The 20,109-nt window shown below is 37.7% G+C and overlaps 1 protein-coding gene across 1 annotated transcript in view; it reads right to left on the reverse strand.

The window, feature by feature from the left end:
• Positions 1-10,123: 10,123 nt before the first annotated feature.
• PHF3 (PHD finger protein 3) overlaps positions 10,124-20,109 on the reverse strand; it is a 38,894-nt gene continuing 28,908 nt past the window's right edge. Inside the window, exons 9-15 of the mRNA XM_010005106.1 lie at positions 18,441-18,572; positions 17,725-17,851; positions 17,015-17,210; positions 16,066-16,213; positions 15,065-15,154; positions 13,631-13,826; positions 10,124-12,416 (exon numbers count right to left, since the gene is read on the reverse strand). Of these exons, the coding sequence (XP_010003408.1) occupies positions 10,237-12,416; positions 13,631-13,826; positions 15,065-15,154; positions 16,066-16,213; positions 17,015-17,210; positions 17,725-17,851; positions 18,441-18,572 (3,069 nt within the window). The 3' untranslated portion in view covers positions 10,124-10,236. The remainder of the gene's footprint in view (positions 12,417-13,630; positions 13,827-15,064; positions 15,155-16,065; positions 16,214-17,014; positions 17,211-17,724; positions 17,852-18,440; positions 18,573-20,109) is intronic.

A 20,109-nucleotide genomic window follows, 5' to 3' on the forward strand; every position in this document is an offset into this window, starting at 1 on the left:
AATTTCCTTAGCCACTGAGTACAACCATTTGGCTAGAGGTTGACACGGTTCTTTTAACCTTTACTAGACTAGCAAAGTTCTGCTCCTAGAAGAATACATAAAGTGTCACAGTGTAAAAGGACACAATTTGGGTCCATGGAAAATCATGCAGAATAGCAAAGTGAAGGGAGAACTGAAGAACAGGAAGAATTAAAGCAATGTGAACCGAGTTCAGCAAGGCAAGAAAGAACAGTGAGCAAAGATACATCTGGAGGTATGATGCATCATACCAGCCAGAGGCAATATTACTGTTGGAGACACAGGCACTTCATTATGTTGGCTTAAAGGGGTCAGTTTCAATCAAAGATGAGCATATACTGAAACCAAGCTATGGTAAGAGAGCTCCTTTTCATTAACTGGGAATGATTCCTGGGAATGTTACTGCTTATGAAGTATAAGGTTCAAATGTTCACTCTCTCACCATGACAGTCCCAATGTGAATAAATGTTTCTAAAAAAACCATTGTGGCCATAAGCTAGAGGAAGGAAAGGTGACGTAAAAGCAACAGAAGGCATACACTAAGGTCGACAAACATATATCCAGAGATGCTGTCCCAGGGCTCTGAAATGGCTGAAGGAACCAAGAACACAGGTGTTCTGTAACCAGGAAACCACTGCCTAGAGCTCTGGAGACACCAACCCTGCAGAAGCTGCTGAAGCACTTAACTCATCAAAGCCTCTGTCCTCAACAGAATATCATAGCATAGATGCTTCTGCTTTGTAACACAGGATAAGAGAAAGGAGAAGCATCAGATGTCTTACAAGTATTTGTAAAGGAATCTAGACCTTTAGTCCAGGAACTAACTAATCAGTGAGTTCCAAGCAAACAGCCTTTAGAGGGACTTGGATCTCTATATCACTTGAGACATGACAACAGCATCAAAAAGGTCAACACCACTGACTAGAAGACTGCTTATGAAGTTGCTTGAAAGGATGCTCCTTTGGCCTTAAAAACTAAATTTGCAATGAAGTGTAGGAATAAATTCAGGTACTCTTAACAGGTAATAAAGGGTTCACCTTGTATGCACACACAGAGAGCACAGGGGTAGACTGAGTCACTGTGGGGAAGAGACCCTGAAAGAGGAATGTTGAAAATACCATCCAGGATACCCTCCCTGCCTGTGGCCTGTCAGCCTAAGATCCTCTGACATTGTATTCAGTCCTCCTAGGAAATATATCAGCACTGAGCCGATTTTATAGTGAAGCAGTAGCTGCAGAGATCGTTGCCCAACACAGGTGTGTAAATTTATCACTATAGCATTTGCTAATGCCTGGTAATGCTTCTGGCATGAATAGGGCATCTCAAAATAGAGTGCAGCATTCCTAGCATGCGTTTCCAACTGTAAAAATCTTTGACAAATTATGATGTAGATGAGTTTCCTTTGGTAATGTAAAAACATGGTGACCTGATACTGCTTAAGCATGATGCCGTCTCAAGACAGGGATATACGGACACACCTGCAGGTTTAGATAAAAGCTGAACATGAGAGGGCATTATCACCATTTGAGAAAATTTTAAATTGAACTGCATGACTGTAACCAACTTGCTTACAGACTTACATACTTACTGAGTATGACTAGCAGCAAGGTGAGACTTGTTCACAAAATGAAAACCTGAAAGTTAAAGTGATGAAGAAAAATCGATACCTGTTTTGAAGTGCTGCCTTTTACTATGGAATAGAGACAATCTACCCTGAGATGGAGCAACTTTGACCTTCAGTCGTTTGGTGAAAACCCTGGTCGAGGGTTTGCAAGCAGTAGTGTATTTAAGTGCAGAACAGTTCTCTTAAGGGAACACCTGCTACAAAATCCCCTTCCCCTGAGGAGACAAGGAAACAATCTTTTAGCATTTGAACTGTAAAAATCCCCTCTTTATTCTACTGAAACAGGGAAGACAGGGGCAGGAAGGTGCATCAGAACAGAACTGAATGATGTAACAACTGAAGATGTTATCCAACACCCATGGTCTTGACATGGTGCCATTTCTAGTCACAGCTAAGTTAGCCTATTTCCAAAGAAAGGATGTCATCTCCTTCACACTTAACAAAAGCAAATGTCCTCAGAAAAATCTCTGGCCCCAGTTAAGGTTTGAATAATGCCCAGACTGAAACAGTGGAAACTACCTTGCTTCGTGGTCTCCATATTGAAACTGCCAAGAAATTCAATTGTAAGGATGCCACTTGTTTGTAATGGTAATGCAATTCCTGTGAGGGCCTAGGCTTGCACCGGTTTCAGCTGTGCAACTTGTCCCTCAGAGACAGGGCAGACTGAGGTCCCTTGCTGAAAATGTCACTGGTTGCTAAAGGGAAGAACAACAAAGACAAGGCCATAATTTGCCTTCACTATGAGAAGAAGATTCACGGGCACTGAGCATGCATTACCTTATACTAGAGTCCTAAAATGTTTTCAGTCAGTCCCCCAGTAGTACCTATGGCATGATAAACTTAATGAAGAAATACAGTGCTGAACCTTGGGATCAACATCCACATAATAAAATTTATCTCAACACTCTGCTGTTCTTGCAAAAGACTGAAACAGCAAATCATCTGTGAAAAGAGAGGGTCTAACCAAGGGAATAAGAAAGTCTCTTGAAAGCATCAAGAAGACCTGAAATTGGAAAGTTTTAATTTTTTTTTTGTTCACAACTAGCGGAATAAAAGTTACTCAGATTTGAAGAGAGGCCTCAGGTCTGTGTTATAATCCTCTATATACACTACAAATAGCAGATGCAGGAATACAGATTTGCTCTTGCACCAAGACTCCAAAACTGACTGCAGGTATATTAGCAACATTAGACATTGTTAGGCTTGAGTCAGCAGTACTATGACTAACTGCTGAAACTGTCATTTTTCCATAGATATCACTGAAGCACACTTCTCTAATGTCATCCCAGACAAATCATTGTCAAATGTGCAAAGCTATCAAAAACTCTCTCTGCAGACCAGAAAGTCTTGGAGAAGTTCCAGCTTCTCCAGCTCTTGATTACAAGACAGATGAGCAAGCAACTCTGGTCAGCTGTTTTCCTTCTTCCTAGACAGCAAAGAATGAGTATTCATGTTCTTATGCAAGTCCACGTCTGGGAAGGAGGATTGAAGGCTGTCAAAGAGGTAGTTCAGAAACTTTTTCCAGTGCTCCTTTCTGACCCTAAGATTGAGGTCCTCATCAAAGAAACAGACAAGCAGGTTATCCATATTGCTCAAACAAGCGAGATGAGTGCATTCAAACTGTGCACTGAAAAATTGTTAGCTTAAAGCCACATCACTGAGCAAGAGCAACCACAAGTGGAGAGAATTGTATTCATTTTCTGGAAAAAGTAGGAACAAATAAGAACACTACATGCAGGTCAAGTAAAACATCAGAACTTGAACTAGCAAGCTAGAAGGAAGAGCTCTAGCATCGCAGAACTGGAGCTGGAAAAAAGGAAGAGCTGCCTTCTCATTCTTCTGTGGGTGTCAGGCAGGGAAGGTGAGCCAGTGAAACATCTCCACCCTTCCTGAATGGGAACCTGAATGATTGCTGAAATGATTTTAGTAACTTCCACAAGACTCCAGTAAATTAAGCTGTTCATTTTTAACTTCACTAAAAGTAATGTAATTCAAGGATTACTTATACCAAAAAATTAAAACCTCCAAGAAATCAAACTTCATTCTACCAATAGATCCACCTGCTGAATCTTTAAGGAAATTGTACTTTCCAAATTTAAAAGTTTTTCTTCCTTAGTAAAACACTACATGAAACTTAAATAAATATTTATTACATTTAAATGTAAGCTTTCTCTCCTGATAGTTACCAGTAAAATTTATTTAATTTATACTTTAAAAAAAATTATCAACAACCTTATGCCTAGTATTTCCAAAGGCAATAAAGAAAAATTGCAAAGACAAACATAATTTAAAACTGTGACTTACATTTGCAGACTCCTCCATTGTTCTCTTCTTCCTCCATCACCTTACCCTCTCAGACTCTCTCTACCCTTACACACCTTCTTTACAGCTCCCGTTTCCTACCTTTCCCAGCTTTTCTTCTTCATGTGTACAAGTGTATTTCAAAGTGGTAGTCTTACTCCTTTTATAGTGCCTGTAAGGCCAGAAACACTGGTAGTACAGGAAAAGATAACTCCCTGCTAATACTTCGTGTCACGGAGGCCTCCAGAAGACTAATTCAATAAAAACCTGATCTGTTCCTACAGTGGTCAGATTATTAAACCCAAACATCCCCACTAAAAGTAGTTTCAGGGAAAACAGTGTGTTTGGTGCAGACAAACTTTCATTGCACTGAACTTGACAAATCCACTGGGCCTGTATTCAGCATACAAAAATTGAGAGTATCCTGGTATTTATAACTTGGCCAAAAGTTGATTCTTTTTTGTTTGGCAACAGCAACTCACATTCCTTAGATGCCAAAGTGATCCTCTTTCCTTCTCACAGGTATCTAGTCTCCTGCACCAGAGCTGAGCTTTTTAGAATGTTTGGCTTCTTTCTTTCAAGGAACCATGAACTTAGTTTCCAACAATGGAAAAGAAAAAAAGGCCGTGAGAGGCTCATCAGGGAACATTTCCATTTGTGTGGTTTGTACATGGTGGTGATACAAGGCTACTGAAAATACGTTACCGATATGGGGAATTGCAGGCTTGAAAGCATCAGGATTACGAATATCCTGTTTTCCACTAAAAAGTAAAACTTTAATATATTTTTTTACAGGTGACTTTCTATGCATATCATTACTAAATGGATTTGTACAGTTACGCTACAATCTTGGAGACAACACAGTCATTCTACAGAGCTTTCAGAAGGTCCGTACAAACAGAAACACATGGCATTCGCTCAAAGCAGGAAGAGTTGGTACTGAAGGCTACCTGGACCTGGATGGCATCAACATGACTCAAAAAGCTACTCCTGGAATGAATGCGCTAGACACGCACACGGATTTCTTTGTTGGAGGAGTATCCTCCTTAAACCTTGTCAACTCAATGGCAGTAGAAAATGAACCCACAGGTTTCACCGGTTGTATACGAGAAATTGTTATAAACAACAGGGAACTGAAGCTTACCGTGACTGACCCCAAAGGTGGAGCCAACGTTGGTGACTGTGATGGAACGATTTGTGGTTACACAGTGTGCAAAAACAATGGAATATGTCGAGTTAAAAACTCAGGCTTTTCTTGTTCTTGCCCAAAAGAATGGGTAGGGAACACATGTGAACAACCGATCCACTGTTCACAAAACAGGTGTGGGGCTCAAGCTCTCTGTATTCCTCAACCTACTTCATTTTCATATATCTGTGTATGTGCACTAGGCTGGTCAGGTAAGTATTGTGACAGAAAAACCACATTTTTCATAGCTAAGTTTGTTGGCAACTCCTACATCAAATATACAGATCCTTATTATGGAACAAGAGACCTCCAGAATAGCCGCATTTCTGTAAATTTTACTACCAGTCAAACTGAAGGCTTAATAGTATGGATGGGTAAAGGTGAAGATGAAGATAATGATTTCCTTGCCATTGGTCTTGCCAATGGAACATTAAAAGTTGTGATTAATCTTGGAGAAAGAATCTCTGTTCCTCTAATTCATAGCAAACACTCCACCTGTTGCGATGACAGATGGCATTTTGTTACTGTAGTTCAAAACCAAACTTGTATTAAGGTGTATCTTGATGAGGAGCTAATTCTTTTTGAAGATATTGATCCAGACAGAAAGTACACTGCTTTAAACTATGGTGGCATTTGTTACTTTGGTGGGTTTGAAATTGGCAGGAAAGTCAAAATAGTTACTGCAGGGCTTTTTCAGAAGGAATTTATTGGTAAAATTAAAGATGTTGTGCTCTTCAAAGATTCTAAGAAGGTTCAGCTAATTAAAGCAGAAGGGTATAATGTTTATGATGGAAATTATAGAAAATAATTGAAAACTATTTACATAGTGATCAATTTCCTTTTCCCCCTGTTTCATGTGTTAGCTGGCAGTATAAGACTAAGGAACTGATGTAGAATAGAATGGTTTGAGTTGGAAGGGACCTTAAAGAACATAATCTAGTTCCAAGCCCCCTGCATGGGCAGGTAAACCTCCCACTAGATCAGGTTGCTCAAGGCCCCATCTAACCAGGCCTTGAACACTTCCAGGGATGGGGCTTTCACAATTTCCCTGGGCAATGTGTAATACCACCTTCACGCTAAATAATTTATTCCTAACCTCTAACCTGCATCTACCCTCTTCCAGTTTTAATACATTACCTCTTGTGCTCTCACTATAAGCCCTTGTAAAAAGCCCCTCCCCAGCTTTCCTGTAGCCCCATCAGGTACTGGAAGGCCACTATAAGGTCTCCCCTGTGCCTTCTCTTCTCCAGGCTGAACATCCCCAACTCTCAGCCTGTCTTCACAGGAGGTGCTCCAGCCCTTGGATCATCTTCATGGCCCTCTGGAAGCACTGAATAAAACTGTCTCCGATTTTTTTTTTTAATGCAGAGTATTAATAGCATATGTAACATGTGAGCTGATGGTTTACTCATAAAATTACTTGTAGATACTTTTCAGTATTTTTGGTAAATAATGACAAATTCTGCAGGGTTTTTTATCTTTATTGTACTGGAAATGTGTTTGTAGACAATAAAGTATTAATTAGCTTATAAAGCCAACCATTAATCCAGTATTACATGGTTGTTGCCTTATAAGAACAAGCAACTTACCTGGTTCTCTAAAATGCTTAAATGTTATTAGAATGCAGTTTCTCTTTTACAGTTTTGCAATATTAAGATCAGTTGTAAAAACTGAAATTGATAGGGGAAGAAAAGGTGCACTTGGGGCTAAAGCACATTTATTGCAATGAGAATTTTTAACATCGTAACACCAGTCTGCATTTGTTAACTCCATGAAGTTTTTCTCCCTCCCTTCTGAGTATTTATCTCGTCTGCATTTAAGTAAAAGGGTTTAAGCCTGTTTTCACACTAAAACAGTACAATTAAAATAATTCTTTAAGTGCAGAAAAGGTATCTTACATAATTACTGCACAGATATATAAATATGCCTGCTGTTTTTCTCCAGCAGAGGCCACCCATGTTTGACTACATGGAAACTTGTTTTAACCATTTGCAACCGGAATGTGGGAACATGGCAGTCTGCCTACCACTAACTTCAGTTCCTAACAGCTTAAAAACTAGAAAGTCTAAGAACTGCTTTCCTTTAGCTATACCCTTCTAGTCTATATGCCCCTACATGAGATTCTGAAGTTTTACTAGACCAGTGTTTTGGCCACAGTAAATTCAATTTTCATTACTATCTTCTTCATGGATTTATAATGTCAAAAGTAAAAAGAGCTCCTCCGTAAAAATGCAAAAACTCTATTCCTTCTGTAAAAGTTCAGTAATATTCTAAACTTTAGTGAGCAGTAAAAACAAAATAAATCAAGTTATATCTTAATGTCCTTAAGTGATTTATGATAGTATCTACATTTCTCATTTGACTGTTACCTTACTGTATAACCATTAAATAAAAATAATAGTGATTGATTCCTGTATTTTCCTTTTTTACACTGCTGTTGGCTCAAAAGCACGCAATAAATCATCACCTCCTCGCATGGAAATTCTCCAAATACAATGAGCACCTATCAGAAACAAGTAACTAGTTCTGATGAGGTGTTTTTGTCTTTCCATGAAGCTGACACGGAGCAGAGACAGTAAGCACAGTAAAACCAGGAAACACACATTATTCTTGACATAACCATAATTAGCATGTAGCAATGACTGCACTGCCAAGTCACTTACAGATTACTTGAGGATAACTACGGTGGTGATGGAACTACCCCAAGATGTCTTAATAAGGATGTGCAAACTTCTTTGTGAGGTTCTTTTTATCCTCTTTATCTGCTTTGAACCCTCAAGTGATCAGCCTGATGCAACACAGCTTCTTTTCCCCTCTTCCCAACAGGCAGCTTATGAAGCCCAGGCTGGCTCCAGATTCTTCCAGTTTCTCCAAGAAGGGCCTTTTATGACCATGTGATGCTGGGGATGGGGGCACATTTAGGGCTTATCCTGTTCTCTCTGGGGCTGCTGGTGTACTGCCAGTTCCTCATCAGTGCAAACTGCTTCTTGTGGTCTGAGCAGCAATTCAGTGTAAAACAAGCAATCAGAGTGCCTCCAGCTAACAAGAGTGTTGGAAGGAGAGTGACTGAAGGCAACAGAGAAGACAACATCCTTTATTCCTGTTGTAGTGGGATTTATTCTCTTTACACTAACTCAGATTCTAGGACAAAATCCTGGAAACTGTCGCTGCCTGTTAATTTTGTACTCTTAACAAAACTCTTCCTCAAGAGCAGTTTTACTGTGGCTCTCTCCAGATTCTACATATAAGAGGCAGAAAGTAAAGCACTTGGCAAACTTGGAAAATGTCTACATATTCTTTCCAGAAAAATGTTTTCTGGTAGATCTGGCAGAAAGCACTCCTGTCCCTTCTGTACAGACAGTTGCAATTTTCACTGCTCCCGGTTTCTTTTTAGAGCACAAATGGATGTGAATGTGAGAGATCACCAGTGGACCAGGAGCAGATGACTTAAATGGGTCAAAAGAAAATCTTCACAAACAGAGCTGCCAACTTACATCTTACTCTAAAAGCCAGAACAATGTGTTGGTGCACTTTTCTGTCTAAAGAACCCTGATGTAAATGTTTAAACACAACACATGCATAATACTACCAGATATATTCAATGGCAAGACTACTATACAAACCATGGAATTAATGTGGAAAAGATTATTGATCATGTCAAATTACTTATTAGAAGTCTGCTATCCCCGTTATTCGGTGCAAGATTTTTAATTTTAGTCAATTTGACCATGAAGCTACCTGCAAGGTATCCAAGTAAAGTTTTACCTTAAAATATGATAGTAATTAAAACTAACAATTTGTGTGTTTTTAAACTACAGCAAAATACAAAATGCTACTTCAGTACATAAAGTCATGTGCTCAAAGGAAAAAAAAAATCGCTGAAAAGCAAAACAATAAACCTAAGTTTTTCTTTATATAATGCAATGTTTTTGTCGTTTCTGACAAACTCAAGAAAATTACCAGTGTATTTCAAGAAGTGTAAGAGCAGGAGATTATTTTTTTTTGCTTTCTGCTTTGCATCAGTGGATAGATAGCAATCACTGCAAAATACCTATTAACTCAAAGTTCCAGTGGTACAAACATCTGTATCTGCCCTTGCCACCCCCCTTTGCCCCTCAAAACTTTTAACAGCCAAGCCATGAAGTGTACAACAGATGTGACATTCTGTAACTCAGCCTGCTATATCCATATTTAGCCTACAGTTTTACACCTATGAAATCAAACACACACAATATGTGAGAAAGTTTTATCGTTTTAGAATCAAAATATCCCTTAAAATATTTACATTTTACAGTAAAAAGGATAGCAAAACACAAAGTAATGTACAAGCTTAGGTATTCAAGTTTTTGAAGCATGGAAAATGATGGGAGAAATGAATTTACTACAACAAATCAGATTTTCAAGAATTTAGGTTAAAAATGCTTTCTTATTAAAACAAGTGCAGTTTAAAGCAATAACATTTGAGCAGCTCAGCCTTCCAATTTCTGGTCACAAACTGCTTCAGATGCTTAGGAAATACTTGAAAAACTAATGAAATACACTTGATTATTTTATTGTACTACTGAATAATTTATTAAAAAAGCCCAACTCTTCACACCACTGAGCATATTAGATTTTGTTGTAATGTGTGTGGATTCTGAGGCTTTGCTACAGTCTTTAAAAACAGTGCAATTTAAAAATAAGGTTATTGTATGAAATTCACCTTTAAAATTACCAGAGCATCTTAAAACAGAAGAGAGCACAAATTACCAAAGGCAGCAACTATACTGCAGACTTGACTACAGCCAACTTTATCAGCAAGAAAATTTCTAAGCTTTTATTGCATATTAATAAAAGGAATCTTTAAAATTTTGAATATACAGCAATGTAAAATTTTAAAAAATATTAAACTCCTACTTCTAGTGACAGTTGGTATAATGAAAAAAAAGGATGAGTATTGGTACATTGACTGGTACCAAAACACAGACTTGTTTCTGCAAAACACCAACACTGAATAAAAAAGATGGCACAATCCTAGCAGGCTTTTTGTTTGTTTTTAATACAAAGTTTTACAACGTTGCTCTAACAGTTTATTTAAATAGAATTTTTAAAGGCTGCCTGCATCTTTTTACCTTTTGCTTTTAGTTCTGTCACTGTGGTCCCTATGTCTCTCTCTGTTCTTTTCACTTTCTCGTTCTCTATGTTTCTCTTTGCTTTTCTCCCTCTCCTTATCTTTTTCATGAGCCTGTTCTTCACTTTTAGGCTTCTCTGTCTTTTTTTCTGGATTTCTAGTCTCTCTGGGGCTTTTTCCATCAGCAGACCTATCACTGTGTGGAGATCGCAATCTTTCTTTGTCTCTCTGTCCTTCCTCTCTACCCTTTCTCTCCCTTTCCTTTTCCTGGTTTCTGTCTCTGCGTCTATTTCTTTCAGAGTCTTGCTCCCAGTATTTTTCGTTGTTCCACTCTTTTTCATGTCTGTCCTTCTTTTGGTGATGGGATTCACTGTAAAACCTTTGTCTCTGTTGATCGGTTTTTCCTCTGTTGAATGCTCTCTCCAAATGCTGTTCTTGTCTGCCCCAAGGATCACTGTGGCGTCTTTCTGGTCTCCTACTGTCTTTATTCTGAAAAAAATTTTCTGGCCCCAAAAATCTTGATTGTTTGTGAGACACTGGTAGCCCTTGTGCAATGGGTCCAGCATAGTGTGGTGGCTGACCTGATATATGAGCTACTGGTGGCCATGGCATCATTGGATTTTGAGGAAAGCCAAAGCCTGGAGGAGGAAGAAGTGGAGGTGGCAAATGAGAAGGAAATCCAAACATAGGGTTGCTTTGTGGAGGGAAGTTATGTGGTGTTGGAGGTTGAAACTGAAATCCAGGTGGATTAGATTTAGGATGCTGAAAATTCTGCTGTGGAGGCCTAACAGATGAGAAGGTGCCACTTGTAATAGGACCTGGGACTTTGGAAGTAAATTCAGAACGAGAAGAGTTTTCAGTTTCAAAATGAGATGAAGTTGCTGCTGGTCCCCTTCTAAACGAGTTCACTGTTTCGATATTTTGCATCAGCGGATCTTCCTGCGAGTGTTTGGCATCTTCCGCTTGCGATGCACCTGCACTATCTGCTTTTGCTGCAGTTGAACTGTACTGCGTCTCTGCTTGGGCATCACTTTGATACAGGTTCAAGCCCACTTCTCCAGAAGCTTGTTTATTCTCTGATTCCATCTGATCATTTCCTGAAGTGTTCTGTCGGTCTTCATTTCTGCTAACGTCTCCTTCCTTGCTTTCTGACGCGTTGCTCTGCTGGCTTCGTCCAGCTGCCTGTCGTGGGTCTCTTTTAAGATTAATAAATGGTGGTGATTTAGAGGTATTAGCAGTGGCTCCTTCAGCAGAGCCTACATTAACGTTGCTCTCTTTGTTTTTTTTCCCTGCATTTGATGAGGAAGAAGAAAAGCTGGAATTTGCAGTCCTTCTGACTTCCTGTGCAACATTATCCTTGTCGGGTAACTGCTGCTTTAGGTCATTTTCTTTACTTTCTTCAGTTTCTTTATTCTGTGACTGTGCAGATACATCTGCTAAAAATGCTTCTGTGGAAACATCTGGAGGTTTTCCCTTAAGACTCAGCCCTACCAAAGATGGAGCACTTCTTGCGGAACTTGAGGTTCCTACAGCTTCTGCATCCACAGTTGCAGTAGCATTAGTGGATTCTTGTACATCATCCAAACCAGTCTTTCCTTCACTAACTTCAGTAGTTACATCAGCAACATCCATGTTTTCTTCTTTTAAAGTTGCTTGTTCATTTAATAATGGTGTGTCTTCACTGGGACTTGTTTCTGACTTGCTCTGTTCATATACCTGCCCTGTTGTACCCAACAGGCTTTGAAGGATATCATCCACTGGCAAAGGTTTATTTGCTAGCTCCAGAGTAGAAGGCTGATTTTCCCATCCAACCAGGACTCCAGGAAGAAATCTGAGAGGCTTTGGTGGTTCATGTTTAGTGCTTTCCACCAAGGGTTCAATAGCTGCAGGAGCATCTTCTACATTAGACTGCTGAGGTTTATTTCTCTGCTTGTGTAGCACAGTTGTGAAGGAATTAAAAAAATCATTTTCCTCTTCTTCTTCTAGTGTCAACTCATGATGAGAGACCTCAGGTTTGTTTGGCTTGCTTTTTTTCTCTGGTGGCAAGTTACTCAAGGTACTTTCAGAACCTTCATCCACAAAACTACTAGTTACACTTGTAACAGCAGTTATCTGCCTCTTCATCTTCTGGCGAATTATCAATCCCAGTAATAAATTTGGTCGATGTATTTCAATTCCTGCACAAAATTGTAACAGCAATTTATCATCTCCTTAAGTTTTGGTTAAGGCAATCATTTTAACAGAAATAACCATCATGCTCTTATGATGTATTAGCTAAATTATTTACTTTATGACATTTGAAATTTCCATAATTAAACACAACAATCAATACTTAATAAGAAATGTATTTCCTATGTAAAAATTATTATTTCAAACACTGGAAATTAAAAATACTTAAAGTAGTGTATCACCCACTAACATGTCCAAATATAGAATACAATACAGTTATATAGAGGACACCTAGTCACATAAGAAAAAGCAGAGAAGTTAAACAACATGTTAGCTAACACAGCTACAGTCTGAAACAGTAGTAGCAAAGCACAAGAGGAAAAAAATAAATGAATGTGGCTAGCACTCTTGTAACCACATCTCCCAAACATTTTGTGCTAGACATTCTTCTTCAAAGTTTACCAAGCCTGACTTTCCAAAATGGCTTTCCTCATTTCAGGAAGGCACTGTATGTCAAAGTAAATGATTAACTATGTCTTCATTATGTGTTTTGTTCTTGAAAAAAATCTTGAGTTGTATCTCATCCTCTCTTTCAGCCCCCACCTATCTCAAAAGAAGATATCATCCACAAATTTTTATAACCAAAATAAATTTATACAAAGTAACTCAGGTGTAAGCAGAACAACTAAGAGCCATGTCAGCTTTTCTTCCTTGCCCACCTGTTTTTTAAATTTTCCATGTTTTTTGGTTCTGTTGTTGTAGTTTTTTGGTTCTGTTGTTGTAGTTTTTTGGTTTTTTTTTTAAGAAAGTTTGAACACTTCAGAAAAAAAGGAATGAGTACATTACATACACTAGTACATCAAAAAATACTAATTTTAAGGTATCAATTTGGAACTCAGTACACAGCTATTATAGTTCACTCACATCACTGGCTTTACTCAGATTGTAACCTACAAAGCCACCGGGGTTAGAGGCAGAATGAAGAACTTGAAATGAAGATGCAGGCAGTAAGCTTTTCAACAATACTTAAGAGTATCAGAATCATATTACAACAGGAAATAAATGTCTTTTCAAGAAAAGTCATATAATACTATGGGAAACTCATGGCATGTTTGAACATAATATCTGGCACTTTAAAATTTATTTTTCTCTTATATTTCTGTTCTAAAGTTCTTTAAGTAGCATTATGATAATAAAATTCCAAATTCCAAGCTGTACTTACCAGGCCCATCAAAAGGCACAAGATGATGTGGGACTTTGTCTGAGGAACCTAAAGGGATGAGGTACAAATCTTTCACTTGCTTCATGTTGTTGGCTGCGACGCCGTAACGCTTTCTACTGCTGAAGTAGGCAAACAACAAGGCATAGGAGATCTGATCCTCTTCAGTTACAGGGGTAAAGCGAACCACACAGATCTCCTGTTAAAAACAGAAGGGGAAAAATATCATCAGATCTATTTTTTCTATGACATTTTAATTGTTTTAGTGACGGCTCTTAATTTAAAAGCACAGTTCAGAGGAGGAGAAAAAGCCCCACGGAGGCAGAGAGAACAAGAGAAAAGACAGAAGAAGCAGAAAAAGGGCCAAAAATAATTAAGAAGAACTGAAGAAAACAAAAATAATTTAGTGTAAAAAATTCATTGTGTTGCAGGAAAGAAAACCCAACATTGTATGAGCCAGCTAAGTAACAAGTTTTAGGGAAGCATGCCAGCTTCCAAGTAATTATTCCCATCCCCCTCTTAAAGTTACTAGAAAGCTTTACTTTTGTAGTCCACTATATCTGAGATACCCATTAGTACTAGGGGAAGATCAGTATTCAGATCCCAGAATGATGACCAAAGCCCAGCTAAGGAGTCGATGCTGGGGCTGATACTGCTTAATTATTTTAATTAATGACCTGGAAGATGGGACAGGAGACTGCAAAACTGAGATGACACCTAATTAGGGGCAGTGGTCAATATGTGGAGGAGAGTGGGCTGCCATTCAGAGGGTATGCACTGAAAAAATGAGCTTTCACAAAGGTCAAAGGCAAATTCCAAATTAAATCTTGAGCTGGAACAATCCCATGCACCAGGAGAGGCCAGGTCACTTGACTGGCTAGAAAGCAGCTTGGCATAAAAGGACACAGGGGTCCTGGTGGACAAGTTGAGTGAAAACCAGCAGTTCATCCATGCCAAGAAGGCCAACTGCATACTGGGGGTCAGAACTGGAGCAGCCAGCATACCAAGAGAAGCAATTATTTCCTTTTATCTGGCACTTGTGAGACAGCATCTGCAGAATACTACCTAGCTTTGGGCTCTCCCACTCAAGGACAACCTGCAGACAGTGGGACAGGTCCCGCAGAGAACCACTAAGATGGTTTCGCATACTGTAATTCTTGAGCTATGTGAAATGGTGTCCAGAGATTCATGCTGAGTTACTGTCTCAAATGAATACAGATATTGTCAAACAGCAAGTGACAGGTTAAGGTTAGATAGCAAGAAAATAAACACCATCAGCTGTCATCCATCCCATTTAAAAAAAACCACCAGTTATCCTTGAAGTGTCATGTGTTTTGCAAATGTTCCAGGGGGGCAAAAAAAAATTAAAAAATTCTTTGGAGTGAATAGGATGTATGTTAAACAAAACAGTAAGTCTTGAATATGTTAAATTCTTACCTTGGTCCCTGAAGCTTTGATTTTTTCTACGTACTCCCAGACAGTGTGAGGAGATATCCTGCCGCCTACTTGAATACTATCAGGTAAATCCTATGAGAAAGGACAACAGAAATCTGAATGTAATGTAAAAATTGTGGTAAATCCTTCATCCAGTATCTGTTTTATATATTCAAAACACAATTAATTCTTACAGTTCTTAAATTATGATTTTAAAGTATCAGTAGAAGTTACAACAGCAGAAACAAACTAATCTAAAGTTTGGATATTTAAATTAAGATTTGCAGTACAAAGTTAATGATCTGTACTACATCAGTTATGATTCAACATTGTTCATCCATACTTTCCCCAAAATTATTTACTACAATGAAGAGAGCACTACATAAACTTATTTTTTAAGGGACAAGCTAGTCTTACAACAGGTTAGGACCAGAATTGCTACCAGACAGACAAAAAAATAAACCCTATTATGCAGGTTTCTGTAGTAAGATAAGAAGTCTGTCAGCAGAGACCACGAGTAGACATTCTCTTGTTTAATGCTCTAACTTCAAAACTGAGCTACAATTTTCTCACCTCTAATTCAGAAAATGGATGCCACCAAGGTGGCTATTTCAGAAGTAAATTTTATCCTACCTTTCCCTGCTTCTGTGTACTACAGAAGATGTTCCATAAAAAACAGGAAACAGTTACCACTTTTCTAAAATCTGCTTTAGAAATACTGCTGCTCATCCTCAAGAAACATCCTTGCAGCGAGATGAGCTCAAAACACCTTAAAATATGTAAAATAATTTTAATCCTGATGAACATGGGTCCATGTAGGACGAACTGAAAAATACTTTACTTACAAATACATACCCTAACCTATTTCCTCCCACAAATGCTTTATCAGGACAATTATCATGCATCACCACCTTTCATTATTATACTATCATTAGCTTGCAAGGCAAACAAGTCATTGAAGTTAATTTATTAAGTTTTTCATTCACTGCAGTAAACATAAGTACCTCTGTTAAGTACTCAAATGAGCCAGAAACTGGGTAAGCCTTAATAACAAACTTTGCCACTGAAGGCATATTGATAAAACCCTTCCAGATGAAATTCAGGCGTGCAAGGAACAGACTTTCACATTCCACGGTACCAGGTGTTTCTGACCTAAAAAACAACAAACAAAAAGCCACTTTGGTTAGAACATGTTGTATAATGCAAGATATGTAAACCATAATCTTTCTTTGTAAAAGAACTTGAGTCATCAACTGTTTTCTTTTTAAGTTAAGCATACTAGACAGCCAATGGTAAGAGACAGGCAGATAACCATGTTTCTTGTCTTCCAGTGGAGCAGATAAATATTACATGAAGGAATGTCAGGTAAGCAGCACATTAGTTCACTACTATAAGTTTTGTGAATGGAGAAGTTATTTAGTCCAAGAGTTATGAAATGCTACCAAAAAGAACACACAAACACATATAGGTGCTGCAGAGCCAGTAAGAACTTATCAGAAGATAAGAACTTCCCCTGCTGCAGGGAGGGGGCAGAAGTCGGCATACTGCCTGTACCCATGTGCAGGTATGTACACACACATTCAGCTGCAGCACTGTACATACTACATTGCTTAGCAGCAAAATACAACATGAAGTCTGTATCCTGACATTTTAAATTTGAATTCATGCACCTTTTTAGACCTTTTTGCACCAGAAAATATAACGTAATTTACTTTTCCCCAAAAGAAAAAATAGTAACTAGAAGTTTGTGATCACAACATATGTAGTATTACTATTTATGACTGCACAGCACCTTTTACTCCAGCACAGAACCCCATTCCTAAGAAGTGCACAACTTCAAATACACAAAATGAAGTGACTAATGAAGTGTCATTAAAACAATTAGCTTTAGTCATAATAGCTTAACAAGATTAATACTGTCTTTCATGTAAATGTTTCTACAGTTTCTATTACTTTGGGAGAGGTGTGAATGACGACTTTGACGAGTCTTGCTTATCATCTTCCAGTAATTCTGAAGCTAAAATACTTGATGTTGAAGAAAGGGCATCTGCAATGCTCTCAGCTTCATTGTCTGACTGTTTCCGTGCAACTCCAACAGACACTTTCACTTTTTTCGCAGAGAGATCATCAGTAGGTGGTGCCATTCGGCCTGCAGAGAATGAATTGCAATGCTTGTTATTTTTTTATTGAAAAACCAAGAGGACTTCCTCTGAAGACTTGGAAGACACACCAGAAATACTACATATTGTCATCGAAGTGGAACAGGATAAAGACATCATACATTTTATATGTATTTATACAATGTATAAATTCACACATTGTATATATTTATGTAGTATTATACATAAATATTGCCACTGTAATACAGTAGGATAAAGAAATGCAGCATCAATAACAGCATGAACAGGAATTTAAGGGATTCCTTTCTCTGCATTTTTATGTGTTTTTTTCTAAACAGAAGACAACATTATGCCAATAGCCTATCATTTCAATAGCCTCTTTTGGAAATTATGGTGTAAAACGCTACTTCCACATCTCTGTCAGCAAACTAGGGAAAAAAGAAAAACCACATTTATTCACATTCTTGAAGTATATTGAGATTTATGACTAAAAAGCATTAAACAAACATTATGTATTTATTTTGACATGCAGTTCAAAATTACCTATGCAGATTTTGCAGTTAAGATCGAAGAGATGATTCTTATGTTGACTTGTGGTGTCTGGAGATGAAGATGCATTTACTTCTTTTTCAGCTTCCTCTGACTTCTCAAACAACTTTGTATTAAGTTCCTAAGAAAAGTCAAATACATTTCAGTTAGCCTTTTTTTCCTCTATTCATATTCATAGAATCGTAGAATGGTTTGGGTTGGAAGAGGCCTTGAAGATCATCTAGATTCAACCCCCCTGCACGGGCAGGGACACCTCCCACTTGATCAGGTTGCTCAGAGTCCCATCTAACCTGCCCTTGAATATTTGCAAGGATTGGGCTTCGACATCTTCCTATTGCTTAATATTTTACAGTATTTTTTTCCCTTCAGACACAAACCTCTCACTTCAGCTTTATAGCCTAAAAGGCTATCACTAAACCTACAAAAGCATTAAAAGAATTAATTGGTATTCCTAAATATCTTTTGGGTAAGATTTAGAGTATTTTCTACTATTGCCAGAATTCATCATACAGTCATAGACACAACTCGGAAAAAAAAAAAATAAATCACCAGGCCCAGAAGAGAAAGTCAGTGAGAATGAAAGAAAAATTAAACTTAAAACAGACCTAACATATAATTACAAATCGGAACAACGAAATCATGCACAAAACCACTTTACAAGCATATTATCTATGAACTAAATATGTCATGTTGCCAATTTTCTTTTTTACCTGAATTTCCATTACTTCCTCTTGTTCTTTTATTGGTGTTTCATTTTCAATTTCTATTTCTCCCTTGTGAGTAATTTTTGTGATAGGTCTTCTTTCAACTTCCCTCTGTTCTTTCTCAATCATTTCAATTGTCTGTAAAAACAGGAAGTTATTTGTATTTACTTCCATGCAATAAAATTAGCAAATGCACAAATATAATGACAGAAAATAGGACTGCAATTTGGAAACCCTCTGAGGGAAAAAGAGTATTTTCTTATTTGGCATGTGTCAGGTAGTTTCATAAAGCAAATGCACAAGCAGCTGGTCCAACTCCACCTTCAGTACAGACAGTACTTATCAGGCATGTATTTAAACAAGTTATAAAGCAGACCTTCATCACAAAATTTCAAGATAGATCATTCTGATTTTCCAAGAACTAAAGAAAAAAAAAAGCATCAACTCTTTTCCCATTATAATAGGGGTAATGTAGGACATAAATGCATATAGATTTCTATCATTTTTATAAGTTTGTTTTTGAGTACATAAATCTAACACTCTACCTCAAAAGAGCATTTCAGTGTACTTTGAAAGTAATGGATATGCTAATTCTGATCAGCACTGCTGCTTTGCTCTGTCACAAAAAATAAAACATAAACCATTCTTACTAAAATTGCTTCTTAAGGAAAATTTCTACTTCTTAAACAAGATACAGCTTGTGTTGGTTGTCCCCAATATTTAAGCCTGGTGTCATAAGGAAACAGTAACTCTACAATTGCTTTATCTGTCTGCCAAATACCTACAGCGACTTTTGAACATATTGCAAAAATTTAAAAAAATAAAATAAAATTAGTAAGTAGCAGTCACGAAGTCTTGTTTAAATAGGGAACGGAAAAATAACAGACAAATGGTAAGTTGCTATTTATTTTACACATTGTATTCCATTTCAGCCTTTAGAAATGCTGAAGTATTTCTCTGAAACATTTAGGACCCTTCAGCAATTACGGAGAAGCACAAACTTTTGTTTTGAAGGAAACAGCAGTGGAATATGGTTTTGTATGGTCTTCTTTCAGTATTTTATGGATATTACAACAACAAAATAAATAATGACTTTCTAGGCCCCCAAAACAACTTTGAGATGATACATTAATTCAGCACCTGTTTTTCTATAGGAAGTAGCAAAATTTTGTCATGTTTCATAAACAAGTCTAGTCACAGTACATAAAGAAAAGGGGAAGAAAAAACAGGGATACTTAATGTTGCAATGCAACCTGCAGTCTCTGAAACAGCTTTCCACGGTACTGAATCAGTTATCACTGAACACTCTTTCATTCTGAGCACACAGTATTCACGAGGATGAATTTCCATCTATTTCTATGTTTCAATAACTACTCATTACTTTTTTATCAAAGTAATCTGATCTAGCCAACAATTCCTAGTAACATAAAACACAAATACAAGATGCCTACCAGCTAACACTACTGCAATTTTGTGCCTTTCAGTTCTATTAAGTGGCATATAAAACCAAAGATTCTGCCAACACAAATTCAGATTTTGTAAACCATAAAACTTCATGCTACAAACTGGGCATTTGTAAGCAGGTACAGTTACCTATCATTGGACAAACTGCCCAATAAACAGGGTAGCATTTAAGAAAACGTAATTTTCTATAAAAATACAGCTCTTTACATTC

Source organism: Chaetura pelagica, unplaced genomic scaffold (genome assembly GCF_000747805.2).
Source record: "Chaetura pelagica isolate M959 unplaced genomic scaffold, ChaPel_1.0 scaffold289, whole genome shotgun sequence".
Taxonomy (NCBI): domain Eukaryota; kingdom Metazoa; phylum Chordata; class Aves; order Apodiformes; family Apodidae; genus Chaetura; species Chaetura pelagica.